Genomic DNA, 16,742 nt, shown 5'->3' with positions numbered 1-16,742 from the left:
TAGAATTTTTGCTCTGTTTAAAGTTTGAAAAAGCTTTTGAAAAAAAAAATTAACATTTCTGTAGCTACTTATGTGGTACGCATTTCATTAATATGGGTAAGAAGATTTTTTTTGCGTATAAATGTTTTGTGTATCGAAAACACCGCAATTCGCGCTGTTTTTTTGAGAATATCTGTAACACTGTATCACTCAATTCACTGGTACGCGATCTATTTTCCAATTTTTGCTGCATGTTTTCAGTTTTCGATTGTACTTTTCAACTCTCACGAGCAGTTATCAGAAATCATTGCGAATAAATTTCAGACTACTGTTCATAATTTCTGCAAAACATTTGTTAACAATTTCTGAATTGATTGTGACTAATTTTTAGACTACTGCTAACAATTACTGCTGACAATTGCGACTAAACTTCGAGAGTTTTTTTTTGGCCGCGACCATAAACCTAATTTATACCACAACTTTTTTGCTGTCCGGTATTTTTTCTATTGCGAATTGAGTCTCTGGATGCGACTTGAATTTTGGCTAAACTGTTTTTACAGAAAGCCCCAGAAAAAAAAGTTTGGTCTTCAATCGTTATTTTTCTTGTTGAACAAAAGAACAAAAATGGATTATCTGTTTTAATTATTTTGGTAGCCTCACAACTTCATATCAAAAACAAGGGCATCGCGTGGCTGTACAATTAGCCGAGAGCGTTCTGATGGCAAAAAAAGAAATTGTTGAAAAAGTCATTGCGAGGATATTGGGTAATTTGTGAATTGTAAGTGGATTCTGCAACAAGGAACCCTTATTATTTTGCCGTTCGGGGTTTTTAATTGCGTCTTTTGTTTTAAAAAAATCAGAAATTACTTGCAAAATTTGATAAATAAAACTGCGAAAAACTTTCTGCTCTAGAAATCGACCAAATTGATCTTTGCCACAAGCAAGGATAGCCACTTGTTATACAAGTAGCACATAGTATTCTGAACACATTTTAAAAAAAACTTAGAAAAAGTCTAGATATTTTTCCAATTTGTTTTATAAACTCTGTTTTTTCAGAACGGCCAAGTGTGAATCGTTTGGTTTATCTGTTCTTCTGTTTCAAGTTTGGTTTGTTTAAGAACAAAAACAAAAAATTTTTTAACTAACATAAAATGTTTTTTTTTTATTCTAGCAGTCTTGCAATTTTATATTGTATTCAAGCGTAGCCCATGGCCGTGCTACTAACACAAAGGGTTCCGATCAATTTAATGAAAAAAAAACTTTAAAAGACTTTTTTTTCAAACTGTTTTGTTTTCACCCGTGTCATGATGAGAGGACCTGAAAAAAAACCCTAAATTTTAGGCATTTACGATAATTTTACTTCATTAGTTATATTCGACATCAATTTTCCAGCAAACGAGAAAAAACTGATTTTTTTTTGCTGAGAACGTTGTTTTTCCGACCATTGAAAATGGGGAGGAACTTTGTGTTTTAGTTTTTTTCCACGCAAAAGCAAGTACCACAAAGAATGATTAGACTGGGTTCAATGATATATCATATAAGAGACCTACCTTGCAATCGTTCTTCGAACAACATGGAAAAATTTCAATAAAAAATTCTCAGCGTCGAGAAAAACCGGTTTGAAATTTTTGATTTTTCGTCTTGTTTCGAACGAACAAAGCGAGCGAGCAGTCTTAATTGCTTAAAAGCTGACAATAGCTCAAATTAAAACGTAGAAAATTAGTTTTACTTAGGAGGCGTTAGTTTACTTTGAGTATTTTTGCGCCTTTTTTAAAACAAATTTTTCAAAAATTCAAAAAACTGCAAAAATATTTTCGAAATTTTAAAAAAAATTTTTCTCATTTTTCTAATAATTTTTCAATAAAAATTGTTTTTCAGTTTGCTTGTTTTAGTATGGTTGACAAATATACCTAATACCTAGTTTTTTTGGTCTGCTCCTATAATCACACCACTCTATTTTAAGACTATCGTCGGAACGTTCTGTGGTTTTTGCATAGTAACCGTCTATCCTTGTTTGTTTTATTTTTTTTAGAAAAAAAAATGTTTAACCCTCAAAAATTTATTTACTTGAAAAGAAATCAATTTTTTAACTTGAGTTTCTAGATTTAGACTAATTTATGCCTACACAAAAAACCTTTTTGCTTGCTTTCTCAAAATTCTGTCAAAACTCAAAAACTTCGAGCCAAATTTTCTTCAAAATTCTTTTAAAATCTTCAAATGTTGTTTGACCACGACTGAAAGGGATTTAAACTTACATACACTTCTACTCATTCCAAATATTGTTCGTTATGCTAGCTGATTTTGCGTGGAACCTGATTTTCAGTATGGTACCTGGTTTTGGTAACTGATTTTGCGTGTTTTAATTTACATCTTATGCTGTTATGCCTAAATTTCGTCACTCGTCATATAAATTCATATGCATTAGTTTTTTGGACTCCAATAAAAAAATACTACAACTGAAAAAAGCTATTAAAAATCAAATCATCGATCAATTCGTCATCCGGACTAACCTTTCACCAGGTTTACTTTTTAATGTTAGTTTGGCGTACTAAGCCGTAGGGTTATTGAGCTACGAGAAGCAATAAGAAAGTTCTATTAATACACTCTCTCTCTCTCTCTAAATTTTAAAGGACGAGTTGTAAATTGTTCTTTTTGGCAAAAACAGAAAAAAGTCAAGGTCGACTCACTGTTGTTGTTCTAAGCATTTCACATTTTGTTATGTTTTTATAAATTTTGATCAAGAATTTGAAAAATATTTTCAATTTTTTTTCCAAAATCTACTACAATCTTCTAATTTCCCGCATCTGAACTTCAACTTAGACTATAGAACCAAAAGAATTTTCTTGTGCGTTCTAGCAATTTACATAAGTAACATTTGGGTTAGGCTTCCGGGATGTTTGGCTGCAAAATTCATGTCAAGGCTTTAATGATGCTTTTTCCATAACGTTTTCAAGTTATCAGCTGATGTTGAAAGGTTTGTTATTGCTATAAAACAATCAAATTTAAATTTAATAGCGGTAAATGTTTTTTGATTTGTTGCTCAATCATTTGTGTTATCATTTGTATGTATTATGTACAACGTTCTCATAAGTTTTCTACCAATTTCTTGAACTATTTTGAGATCATCTAAATTCCAGGAAACATCATAGAAAATTTATTTATTCAGTTAGCAATTTCGTTTTTATTTCAATTTGTTTCGAAAAAAGTGACGGAGAATTTGTGCTCAGGTAGTTTCATTTCTCCAGGCAAATTTAAATTTCAACTTTAAAACAGATTTTTTTGCATCAGCCAAAAAGTTAGTTTGTCTCAAATTAAACAAATCCATTCATCTCCGATCATTTTGTAAATTTTTGGGGTTTTAAAAATTTATTTCGTACTATAAACGGGGAGCGGAGGTTCAATCCCTAAATTTTTCAAATTGGGTATATTTAAAGGTTTATTATGTATGCAAAGCAAATCACTATGTACTTTGAATAGCGGGTCGGCGAGGGTAAAAATATCTCACGAAAAAGTAAGGTAATTCAATCTTTTTTTTCAAAATGATATCAACTTCATAAAATTTAAAAGGCAGTCGGACTGTTAAAAGCTTCACCCTGATACGACCAGTTTGTTTTTTCATTGTGGCTGGGGATGCTAAATTTTGTTGAAAGAGCTGAATGGCATCATTTTTCAATATTTGAATCAAGTTTCACATCCATTTGAAGCTGAAGTTGATTTTATTTCTTAGTATTGGCGATGAAGGTTCAACAAAAACATCGCTGAGAAGAAGATGATGCCGGAGATTATAATAATTTGAAATATAATAAGTATTCTGTTTATAATTCTCATTTTTAGACCGGTGGACTCTAAATAGCTCAAACATAAATAAAAAGTTGTTCAATCGAAGATATCTTTTCCTTTTTTAATAATCATAATAATGATTGTAGTTCCTGCGAATCGCAGAGGAGCTATCAGTAAGCCTTAACAGTCCTGTCGAGGATAGTCCATTTGTGTTATCTCCCCACATTCCAGACAGTGTTATTTTGCTGCGCGAAGCTGTTTTTTGCGACGCAAGGCCGTTTGTTTGCGTCTAGACCTTTTACGTGGTACCACTATTGCAGCCAAATTTTGTCAGGTTGTGGTAGACCTGACGCTGGAGGTCAAGTGATAGCTTGTCCTCACACACTATCATTGCCATGGCATGGGATCAAATACACGATCTGACCGATCTGACGATTTCAAAGTGAATGCCTTACCACTGTGCTAAGTGCCTCCACTGTGCTAAGTGCCTTCAAAAAAGAAGTAATCAAATTGCTTGTTTTTTGGTAATTACAATTGGAAAAAATCCAAGCTTTTATGCAATAGCCATTTCGTTTTCATTCAGTATTGACAAGAACGGGCTGCAATCAAACGGTGGAGGCCACATTACATTTCGCTGCGTTCAATCATCGGGGATTTTACATGATTTCTCACGACAAATTTTTTGAAACTTGGTTAACTGACCTTTGATCCGGGCAACTCTTTACCAATTTTTCTAGTCAATCAAAATAAAATTGAGTAGTTAAGTCAAAATTGTCTCTTTTTGGTTTCATTTTCAATTTTTGCTGAAGAAAGAACTCCATTGTATTTAAACCATTTTGCTGAAAATTCTAAACCTATCGGAATTTTCAATTTAAAACTGATAATATAATAAATGCTGTTTTGAAACTTCCTTTTCTACGACACCAGAAATTGTAGAATGTGAAAACAGTAGAGTTCTTTAATTGATTCATATAGTAGGATAGGCTTCAAATGTCAAACCATAAAAACATATAATGTATCAGCTGCCAAACGGGAAAATTTCGTGGCTTGAACTCCAAGCACGAAAAAAGCTTACCAAACCAATCCAAACCAGAAAAATGCTTATCACATTCTACCATACTCAGAGTAGATGAAAAAAAAATGTTTATCATACAATTTTCACTATAAGCCAATTTTACCTTGCTGCAAAAAACTATAAGCTTGTGAAGTTCAAGGAAAATTGTTTCCAATTTTTGTGCTCAGATAAACAGTTTTCGGAAAATTTTCATCAGCAAAAATTCGCACTTTTTGTCAATAATTTATTTCAGGTTGATGATTTTCATACACATGAACCAGAAATGGCTACCAATCTAAACTCTTGAAACTTCTTTGATTTACATGAGGGCTGGATCTATAGGATATTCTAGAGGGTTGGCGCATTTTTAAAAAAGTTCTGAAAATTAACCGTTCTTTTTTTTAGAACAACCGAACTAATTTTTCGAGCGCTCAGACGTCACTATAAGACCTTATTTTGACCAATGTTTCTGCGCTGCAGGCAAACTTTTGAAAAAACAGGCAAAAAAGGCGTTTTTAGGCACTTTTTGGAAAATTTTGACCAAAACAAATTAAAATTTTTGGCGCGTGCTTCCCCTTCAAAATTAGTATATTTCAGCGCCAAAGGTGCCTTCAGAAAAAAATTAGGATCGTTCTGTCAAAAATGGATATCTCATAATAATACAAAGGGGGGACTTCTTCCCTCAATCAATTAACTCTATTACGGTAAAAATAATCCATGCTTATTTTATTTTTAGACAAAACACAATTTTGGTTAGCAAAACTCAACAAACAAAAGTTTTTGGTTCATGGAAAAAAGCAGCCATTAAGTTTTCACGTATGAGTTTTGTTTATCTTAGAGATTTCATATTACTTTCTGTACGTTCGGATTTATATGGATTTGTTTGACAAACATTTTTCAATTACGGAAGTTGTTTGATAAGAAGTTTCGGTCATCCCGAGTCGTTTGTTTTAGCCCAAATTGCATCAATCCTCCTTATAATCAGTGGTTCGCGCTACTGAATAATCAAGGTTTGGTCGATAAGGCTTAATTGAAATTAAAATTAAACGTAGTCAGCAAATATTTGGAAAAGTAACCATATAATTGAGAAAACCATAAAAACAGTTTGCTGACTGAGTAATATGTTAAAAGTAAAAAAGGTCAAAAACAAAACAGCTGGTATCAATTCAAATTACTGTACACTCCGACTACCCTCAACGCACCGCGATGAATTTTTTGTTGCAGAAAAAATTGAGAAAGTTTTCGTTTTTTTGAAATTGTTTTTATTTTTTTTGTTCCCGGCAAGCTATCCAAAGTCAAAAGCTGTATATTTTGCGTCTTGTACATTTTCTGAACCAATTGGTCTGCCTCAGTTTAATCTGAAGACGGGTTGAAGTACTCCAATATTAGTTTTTTGTTGGAAATAAATATCTTGAGGCGGGTACGTCTTTAAACGACTAATGCAACCATAATTTTTTTGACAATCGCGGCCACATATGATTCAGTTCTTTGTATCCGTTTTTTCTTCTTTTTCATCAATTTATTTGCTCTGCTTGGCGTTTGATGACGTATAAAATTACACCTTAAATGAATTCAAAAGACTATTTTAAGTGATATCTTTGAAATCATGAACTTGAAAGACAGTTAAAGTGCGGGTTTCATAAAAGGTTAAAATCCAAAATTGGTATCAAAATGTTCTAAGATGACGACAATAAGAAAAACGAGTAAACTTATATTAGTAATAGGTGTGACAATAATCTATCAGAAACGACTAGTTAACAAAAAAAAAGCTAAATGGATAAGAGGAAATTTTGAAAAGAATATGACAGTTTGAAAGTGTGGTGACATAGTATCAAAAAATACAAAAATATTTTGCAAAAGCTGGATCAGAACACGGAAAAGCAGTCTTTGTTTTTCTCTGCTTGCCTCTTCTTAGATATTGTTAAAAACAACTTCCTATTTTTTAAAATCAATTATCTAAGCTCAATTTTTGTTTTTAGTTGATTGTTCAGGTATGCTTCGCTCGCACAGTACTTTGTGATTAAAAAAGTTAATGTTATTATCGCACCCTACTGCAAGCCCAGTTTTTCATTTGGCGCCAGTTTTAGGTTTGTAATTGGACGGATGTATTTTTATACTCTTATTGAAATATATCATTTCATATTTTTCTTATGTTTAGTTATTTTGTGCAATTAAAGCTCAAATTTTTAGCCCATTTTGTTGGTCATTTCAAATTGGGCTCCAAATACAACAAAACTCGTCACAACTATCTAAAAAAAAAAACTTGTTTCAAAAATGTTTCTTTAAACGCATGGTAGTAGAATTCATGAAACACATTATAAATCAAACAAACATCCAGACAAACATTTTTTCCTATTTACGGCATCTTCAATAAAGTATTGTAGAATTTTGATTTAAAAAAGCATTTATTTATGAAGCTTCCTATCAATAAATTTAACAGAAATATTTAAAGTTTACCATAATCAAAGCAAATTAATTTTAGTTCGATTTACGTACAACAAATTTTTCTAATTTGGCGGAATATTAAATCACTATTGCAAACTGAATTTCCAGCCCGGCTTCTTTCAAGTAAAAATTTCCTCAGAGTAGTGGTTTTTTCCAGCGTTGATGCATCTGAAGACATAAACCAAATTCAATCAAAAACATCCTATAAAGTGACGTTTTAGTAGAAACGGTTGGAGGATTTTTTTTTATAGAAGACACGGGTTACAAAGCCAGAAAAAACCTTGGGTATCCTGTCGGTAAATTAGAGAGTCCAGGCAACACTCGAGATCTTGACTGGGAGCCATTTAAAAACCCTGCCAAGAATTTTAAGATTTTTTTTCCAAAGTTAAATAAAAACACGTTTTAACAAAAAATTCTGAAAAAAGCATGTGAAAAGGATGTAAATTCATTGCTCGTTCTTTCTTTGATCCAATCATCCTCCAAAAAGTAACAAAAAAAAATTAAAAAAAGTGAATGATCAACTCTTTTTTGACTAAAAAACAAGGTTTGTTTCTTGTTTGAGTAAAAATTTCAAGCAATTGAGTCGAAAAGAATCTTGAGAAAAGTTTCTCAACTCAGTTGATCTCACAAACTTTATAATAAGGATAACCTAAAAACTCTTTCAACGAAGCTTGATACTTGTAAAACAAAACTCATTGGAAAGAAAGAATAAAACCCAATATTTGAAAACAGAAGTTGGAAGAGATACCAGCACTCACCCGCTTAAGTGGATGACGCATGAGCAAACTGTGCTTAGTAGAACTAATCATTTAATCACATATTAATGGCAAACCTAGAGAGAAACCTTCATAAAATAGTTTTTCTGTAGCGGTATGTCACATAACACAAAGTGACAAAGCCAGTCAAGGTAGTAATTATCGACGGAAGATATGACTTCAGCTTTTGAGCCGACGCAAACTGAACTTGCTGAAAATTTTGGGGATTATCAATAATTTCAGCAGCGTAATCGTAATCAGCACTGCTACCCGAGGCACCTGGACCAATAAGAGAAGTAGTGGTTGGGCCAATCGGATTGGCACTGAAGGGAGGACTAGTCGGCATAGGAGAAGGAGTGCCTCCAAAACCACCCCCAAGAGTAGTGCTGCTTCCTTGTCCAGTTGCTCCTGTCGGAGAGGCACCAGAGATTGCACCAGGTGGGCCAATTGATCGTCCAGAACCAACTGGGTTAGTTGATCCAGCTCCAGATGGCCCACTCGTTGCAGGTCCAGATGGGCCATTTGATGGTCCAGAACCAACTGGGTTAGTTGATCCAGCTCCAGATGGCCCACTCGTTGCAGGTCCAGATGGGCCATTTGATGGTCCAGAACCAACTGGGTTAGTTGATCCAGCTCCAGATGGGCCACTCGTTGCAGGTCCAGATGGTCCATTTGATGGTCCAGAACCAACTGGGTTAGTTGATCCAGCTCCAGATGGCCCACTCGTTGCAGGTCCAGATGGGCCATTTGATGGCCCAGAACCAACTGGGTTAGTTGATCCACCTCCAGATGGGCCACTCGTTGCAGGTCCAGATGGGCCATTTGATGGTCCAGAACCAACTGGGTTAGTTGATCCACCTCCAGATGGGCCACTCGTTGCAGGTCCAGATGGGCCATTTGATTGTCCAGAACCAACTGGGTTAGTTGATCCAGCTCCAGATGGGCCAATTGTTGCAGGTCCAGAAGGGCCATTCGATGGTCCAGAACCAACTGGGTTAGTTGATCCAGCTCCAGATGGGCCAATCGTTGCAGGTCCAGATGGGCCATTTGATGGTCCAGAACCAACTGGGTTAGTTGATCCAGCTCCAGATGGGCCAATCGTTGCAGGTCCAGATGGGCCATTTGATGGTCCAGAACCAACAGGGTTAGTTGATCCAGCTCCAGATGGGCCACTCGTTGCAGGTCCAGTTGGACCATTTGATGGTCCAGAACCAACTGGGTTAGTTGATCCAGCTCCAGATGACCCACTCGTTGCTGGTCCAGATGGGCCATTTGATGGTCCAGAACCAACTGGGTTAGTTGATCCAGCTCCAGATGGGCCACTCGTTGCAGGTCCAGATGGGCCATTTGATGGTCCAGAACCAACTGGGTTAGTTGATCCAGCTCCAGATGGGCCAATTGTTGCAGGTCCAGAAGGGCCATTTGATGGTCCAGAACCAACTGGGTTTGTTGATCCAGCTCCAGATGGGCCAAATGTTGCAGGTCCAGAAGGGCCATTCGATGGTCCAGAACCAACTGGGTTAGTTGATCCAGCTCCAGATGGGCCAATCGTTGCAGGTCCAGATGGGCCATTTGATGGTCCAGAACCAACTGGGTTAGTTGATCCAGCTCCAGATGGGCCAATCGTTGCAGGTCCAGATGGGCCATTTGATGGTCCAGAACCAACAGGGTTAGTTGATCCAGCTCCAGATGGGCCACTCGTTGCAGGTCCAGATGGGCCATTTGATGGTCCAGAACCAACTGGGTTAGTTGATCCAGCTCCAGATGGGCCAATCGTTGCAGGTCCAGATGGGCCATTTGATGGTCCAGAACCAACAGGGTTAGTTGATCCAGCTCCAGATGGGCCACTCGTTGCAGGTCCAGTTGGGCCATTTGATGGTCCAGAACCAACTGGGTTAGTTGATCCAGCTCCAGATGACCCACTCGTTGCAGGTCCAGAAGGGCCATTTGATGGTCCAGAACCAACTGGGTTTGTTGATGCAGCTCCAGATGGCCCACTCGTTGCAGGTCCAGATGGGCCATTTGATGGTCCAGAACCAACTGGGTTAGTTGATCCAGCTCCAGATGGGCCAATTGTTGCAGGTCCAGAAGGGCCATTCGATGGTCCAGAACCAACTGGGTTAGTTGATCCAGCTCCAGATGGGCCACTCGTTGCAGGTCCAGATGGGCCATTTGATGGTCCAGAACCAATTGGGTTAGTTGATCCACCTCCAGATGGACCACTCGTTGCAGGTCCAGATGGGCCATTTGATGGTCCAGAACCAACTGGGTTAGTTGATCCAGCTCCAGATGGGCCAACTGTTGCAGGTCCAGAAGGGCCATTTGATGGTCCAGAACCAACTGGGTTAGTTGATCCAGCTCCAGATGGGCCAATCGTTGCAGGTCCGGATGGGCCATTTGATGGTCCAGAACCAACTGGGTTAGTTGATCCAGCTCCAGATGGGCCAATCGTTGCAGGTCCAGATAGGCCATTCGATGGACCAGAAACAACTGGGTTAGTTGATCCAGCTCCAGATGGGCCAATCGTTGCAGGTCCAGATGGGCCATTTGATGGTCCAGAACCAATTGGGTTAGTTGATCCAGCTCCAGATGAGCCAATCGTTGCAGGTCCAGACGTGCCATTTGATGGTCCAGAACCAACTGGGTTAGTTGATCCAGCTCCAGATGGCCCACTCGTTGCAGGTCCAGATGGTCCATTTGAAGGTCCAGAACCAACTGGGTTAGTTGATCCAGCTCCAGATGGGCCATTAGATCCAGTAGCTGGTACGGCAGATCCAGTTGTTGCTCCAGGTCCTCCAGATGGACCATTAGATCCAGTAGCTGGTACGGGTGAGCCAGTTGTTGCTCCAGGTCCTCCAGATGGGCCACTAGATCCAGTAGCTGGTACGGCAGAGCCAGTCGTTGCTCCAGGCCCTCCAGATGGGCCACTAGATCCAGTAGCTGGTACGGCGGAGCCAGTCGTTGGTCCAGGTCCTCCAGATGGGCCACTAGATCTAGTAGCTGGTACGGCAGAGCCAGTCGTTGGTCCAGGTCTTCCAGATGGGCCATTAGATCCAGTAGCAGGTACGGCAGATCCAGTTGTTGTTCCAGGTCCTCCAGATGGGCCACTAGATCCAGTAGCTGGTACGGCGGAGCCAGTCGTTGGTCCAGGTCCTCCAGATGGGCCATTAGATCCAGTAGCTGGTACGGGAGAGCCGGTCGTTGCCACAGGTCCTCCAGATGGGCCACTAGATCCAGTAGCTGGTACGGCAGAGCCTGTAGAAGCTCCAGGCCCGCCAGATAACCCACTAGATCCAGTAGCTGTTACAGCAGAGGCAGTCGTTGCTCCAGGTCCTCCGGATGGGCCACTAGATCCAGTAGCTGGTACGGCAGAGCCTGTCGATGCTCCAGGGCCGCCAGATGGCCAATTAGATCCAGTAGCTGGTACGACAGAGCCACTCGTTGCTCCAGGTACTCCAGATGAGCCACTAGATCCAGTAGCTGGTACGGTAGAGCCATTCGTTGGTACAGGCCCTCCAGATGGGCCAGTAGATCCAGTAGCTGGTACGGCAGAGCCAGTCGTTGCCCCAGGTACTCCAGATGGGCCACTAGATCCAGTAGCTGGTACGGCAGAGCCTGTAGATGCTCCAGGCCCGCCAGATGGTCCATTAGATCTAGTAGCTGGTACGACAGAGCCTGTCGATGCTCCAGGCCCGCCAGATGGCACATTAGATCCAGTAGCTGGTACCGCAGAGCCTGTCGATGCTCCAGGTCCTCCAGATGGGCCATTAGATCCTGTAGCTGGTATGGCAGAGCCAGTCGTTGCTCCAGGTCCTCCAGATGGGCCACTAGATCCAGTAGCTGGTACGGCAGAGCCTGTCGATGCTCCAGGCCCGCCAGATGGCACATTAGATCCAGTAGCTGGTACCGCAGTGCCAGTCGTTGCTCTAGGTCCTCCAGATGGGCCACTAGATCCAGTAGCTGGTACGGCAGAGCCAGTCGTTGCTCTAGGTCCTCCAGATGGGCCACTAGATCCAGTAGCTGGTACGGCAGAGCCAGTCGTTGCTCCAGGTCCTCCAGATGGGCCATTAGATCCAGTAGCTGGCACGGCAGAGCCAGTCGTTGCTCCAGGCCCTCCAGGTGTTGTTGTTTTTGGCGATGTTTGGGCTGCAGTCGTTGTTTTCGGTGACGTTGGAGCCGCTGTTGTTGTAATCAGCGATGTTTGGGTTGCAGTCGTTGTTTTTGGCGATGGTTGGGATATTGTCATTGTTTTCGGCGATGTTGGGGCTGCTGTTGTTGTAATCGGCATTGTTTGGGCAGCAGTCGTTGTTTTCGGTGATATTGAAGCTGCTGTTGTTGTAACCGGCGATGTTTGGACTGCAGTCGTCGTTTTCGGTGATCTTGAAGCTGATGTTGTTGTAACTGGCGATGTTTGCGCTGCAGTTGTTGTTTTCGGTGATGTTGGAGCTGCTGTTGTTGTAATCGGCGTTGTTTGGGCTGCAGTCAAAGTGTTTTGCGTTGTTTGGGCTACTGTGGTTGTTTTTGGTGATATTTGAACTGCTGTTGTTGTAACCGGCGATGTTTGCGCTACAGTTGTTGTTTTCGGTGATGTTGGAGCTGCTGTTGTTGTAATCGGCGATGTTTGGGCTGCAGTCAATGTTTTTTGCGACGTTTGGGCTACTGTGGATGTTTTTGGTGATGTTTGAGCTGCTGTTGTTGTAATCGGCAATGTGTGGGCCGGAGTTGTTGTTTTCAGTGATATTGAAGCTGCCGTTGTTGTAACCGGCAATGTTTGGGCTGCAGTCGTTGTTTTTGGCGATATTTGGGCTACTGATGTTGTTTTTGGCAATGTTTGTGCTACTGTTGTTGTATTCGGTGATGCGGGGGCTGCAGTTACTGTATTCGGTGATGTTTGGGCTGCAGCCGTTGTTTTTAGCGATGTTGGATATGCTGTTGTTGTAACCGGCGTTGTTTGGACTGCAGTTATTGTTTTTGGCGATGTTTGGGCTAATGTTGTTGTAATCGGCGTTATTTGGATTGCAGTCGTTGTTTTTGGCGATGTTTGGGCTGGTGTTGTTGTAATCAGCGATGTTTGCACTGCAGTAGTTGTTTTCGGTGATATTGCAAGTGATGTTGTTGTAACCGGCGATGTTTGCGCTGCAGTAGTTGTTTTCAGTGATGTTGGAGCTCCTGTTGTTGTAATCGGCGTTGTTTGGATTGCAGTTGTTTTTGGCGATGTTGGGGCTGCTGTTGTTGTAATCGGCATTGTTTGCGCAGCAGTCGTTGTTTTCGGTGATATTGAAGCTGCTGTTGTTGTAATCGGCGATGTTTGGGCTGCCGTCGTTGTCTTCGGTGATGTTGGGGCTACTGTCGTTGTATTCGGTGATGTTGGGGCTACTGTCGTTGTATTCGGTGATGTTGTGGCTACTGTCGTTGTATTCGGCGATGTTGGGGCTACTGTCATTGTCTTCGGTGATGTTGGGGCTACTGTCAATGTGTTCGGTGATGTTGGTGCTACTGTCGTTGTTTTCGGTAATGTGGAGGCTACTGTCGTTGTCTTCGGTGATGTTAGGGTTACTGTCGTTGTATTCGGTGATGTTGGGGCTATTGTCGTTGTATTCGGTGGTGTTTTGGCTACTGTCGTTGTATTCGGTGATGTTGGGGCTACTGTCGTTGTGCTCGATGATGTTGGGGCTACTGTCGTTGTGCTCGGTGATGATGGGGCTATTGTCGTTGTCTTCGGTGATGTTGGGGCTACTGTCGTTGTATTCGGTGATGTTGGGGCTACTGTCGTTGTCTTCGGTGATGTTGGGGCTACTGTCGTTGTATTCGGTGATGTTGGGGCTACTATCGTTGTATTCGGTGATGTTGGGGCTACTGTCGTTGTCTTCGGTGATGTTGGGGCTAATGTCGTTGTATTCGGTGATGTTGGGGCTACTGTCGTTGTATTCGGTGATGTTGGGGCTACTGTCGTTGTATTCGGTGATGTTGGGGCTACTGTTGTTGTCTTCGGTGATGTTGGGGCTACTGTCGTTGTATTCAGTGATGTTGGGGCTACCGTCGTTGTCTTCGGTGATGTTGGGGCTACTGTCGTTGTCTTTGGTGATGTTGGGGCTACTGTCGTTGTGCTCGGTAATATTGGAGCTACTGTCGTTGTATTCGGTGATGTTGGGGCTATTGTCGTTGTATTCGGTGATGTTTTGGCTACTGTCGTTGTATTCGGTGATGTTGGGGCTACTGTCGTTGTCTTCGGTGATGTTGGGGCTACTGTCGTTGTATTCGGTGATGTTGGGGCTACTGTCGTTGTCTTCGGTGATGTTGGGGCTACTGTCGTTGTATTCGGTGATGTTGGGGCTACTATCGTTGTATTCGGTGATGTTGGGGCTACTGTCGTTGTCTTCGGTGATGTTGCGGCTAATGTCGTTGTATTCGGTGATGTTGGGGCTACTGTCGTTGTATTCGGTGATGTTGGGGCTACTGTCGTTGTATTCGGTGATGTTGGGGCTACTGTTGTTGTCTTCGGTGATGTTGGGGCTACTGTCGTTGTATTCAGTGATGTTGGGGCTACCGTCGTTGTCTTCGGTGATGTTGGGGCTACTGTCGTTGTCTTTGGTGATGTTGGGGCTACTGTCGTTGTGCTCGGTAATATTGGAGCTACTGTCGTTGTATTCGGTGATGTTGGGGCTATTGTCGTTGTATTCGGTGATGTTTTGGCTACTGTCGTTGTATTCGGTGATGTTGGGGCTACTGTCGTTGTCTTCGGTGATGTTGGGGCTACTGTCGTTGTCTTCGGTGATGTTGGGGCTACAGTCGTTGTGCTTGGTGATGTTGGGGCTACTGTCGTTGTCTTCGGTGATGTTGGGGCTACTGTCGTTGTGCTCGGTGATGTTGGGGCTACTGTCGTTGTCTTTGGTGATGTTGGGGCTACTGTCGTTGTATTCGGTGATGTTGGGGCTACTGTCGTTGTATTCGGTGATGTTGGGGCTACTGTCGTTGTATTCGGTGATGTTGGGGCTACTGTCGTTGTATTCGGTGATGTTGGGGCTACTGTCGTTGTGCTCGGTGATGTTGGGGCTACTGTCGTTGTCTTCGGTGATGTTGGGGCTACTGTCGTTGTCTTCGGTGATGTTTGGGCTACTGTCGTTTTCTTCGTTGATGTTGGGGCTACTGTCGTTGTGCTTGGTGATGTTGGGGCTACTGTCGTTGTCTTCGGTGATGTTGGGGCTACTGTCGTTGTGCTTGGTGATGTTGGGGCTACTGTCGTTGTATTCGGTGATGTTTGGGCTATTGTCGTTGTATTCGGTGATGTTTGGGCTATTGTCGTTGTATTCGGTGATGTTTGGGCTATTGTCGTTGTATTCGGTGATGTTTGGGCTGCAGTCGTTGTATTCGGTGATGCAGTGGTCGATACATTAGTAGTTGATGATGATGCTGTTGTTGTCGTTGGACAACTTGGAAGGTTAGCTTTGCCTGTTTTCATTTCGCAGGCAAGGTATCCTAAAGTAACGCCATCTTGGCTCATATCGTCTATACTTGCGTACTTTCTCCAGTTTTCAGGTTTGCTGGCAAGTAACTGCAGCTCCGCTTCGTCTGCTCTGTTTGCTAGACCAATAGCAAACGTTTCTATATTCAATTGTTTCATTTTTGCTACTTCCTTTTGCAATTTGCCTGGATCCGTCGAATTTCCATCTGTCAGAAATACAATTGAAGACTGAACGCTAGGGTCATTGTATCTATTGTTAACCCCGTTTTGAATGGTGTCACAAGCATCTTTAACAGCTCTGTCAGTATAAGTAAACGTTCCTCCGGTGTGGTTCTGGTCTCTGATGTTAATACGTATTTCTATGAAGTCATCGTAGCTTTGGTTGCTTCCAGTTCTCATTGTTAGCAACTGGTTGGTATAATTGGAGTACCAAATTAGCCCAAAATATGTCTGATTGCTGTTGTAGGAATCTTTGTGGTATTGCAACAGCTTTTTCAGTCCTTCTTTCTCACTGTCGTATTCTCTGAAGCACAATTACTAAATAGAATTTTTTTGGAGCTGGTTAAGCAAAATTGTATGCCGTCAAATAGCACTATAAAAAGGATTCCTCGAATCCCTTCGAGCCCCTGAAAAGAAGGTTTTCATTTTTTTTCTGGTTATAAGCAAACATTTATCAACCAATTCTGTTAGACTTAAAACTATATCAAGTTTTTTCTCCCTTTCCCGTTTTCTTCCCCCTTTAAACATCACTTATGAAGAGTTCTGGGCCTAGCGCTCAATCAGTAGATCCAATAGTAAAACAGACCAAATTGGGCAACAGTTTTGACACGGTGATTGGTCGAAATACAAAACTACCGCACTCTTAAAGTGCATAGTCTTACCCGCATTGGAGTTCCATGAATAAAGTCGATTATAATTGAGTTTCCTTGTCAGTGTCCACAAAAGTGAAAACAAATCGATTATAATCAATAAAAAGGGATAATAATACTAGTATTTTTTGAGGCAACAAAATCCTTTTTTCATCCATTATAATCGAGTTTTTTTTCACTTTTGTGGACACTGACAATGAAACTAAGTTATAATCGATTTTTTTCCACTCTACTGAGATGCGAACATCAACGCACATAAAGTTTTTTCTACATTTTAAACTAAAGTTGGTTACGTTGGTTACTTGTTATTCAATTTAATTTTTTTTCTGCCTAATTTTAATTTTTTGTTACTTTTTTATGTTACTCAAAAACTGAACTTTGTTCCTTTCAACAATTTT

The 16,742-nt window shown here is 41.0% G+C and overlaps 2 protein-coding genes across 2 annotated transcripts in view; both read right to left on the bottom strand.

Annotated features, from left to right (window-relative positions):
* Nucleotides 1-11,316: 11,316 nt before the first annotated feature.
* LOC134839954 (involucrin-like) lies at nucleotides 11,317-12,081 on the bottom strand. The gene has a single exon (XM_063855582.1). The coding sequence runs from the start codon at nucleotides 12,079-12,081 to the stop codon at nucleotides 11,317-11,319; it is 765 nt and encodes a 254-aa protein (XP_063711652.1).
* Nucleotides 12,081-16,742, bottom strand: part of LOC134839953 (mucin-2-like) — a 7,437-nt gene continuing 2,775 nt past the window's right edge. The window contains exons 2-3 of the mRNA XM_063855581.1: nucleotides 14,678-15,998; nucleotides 12,081-14,630 (exon numbers count right to left, since the gene is read on the bottom strand). Coding sequence (XP_063711651.1) covers nucleotides 12,081-14,630; nucleotides 14,678-15,998 — 3,871 coding nt within the window. The remainder of the gene's footprint in view (nucleotides 14,631-14,677; nucleotides 15,999-16,742) is intronic.

Source organism: Symsagittifera roscoffensis, chromosome 2, assembly GCF_963678635.1.
Source record: "Symsagittifera roscoffensis chromosome 2, txSymRosc1.1, whole genome shotgun sequence".
Lineage (NCBI taxonomy): Eukaryota > Metazoa > Xenacoelomorpha > Acoela > Convolutidae > Symsagittifera > Symsagittifera roscoffensis.
The sequence above is the reverse complement of the archived record's forward strand: the minus strand, read 5'-3'. Positions and strand labels throughout refer to the sequence as shown.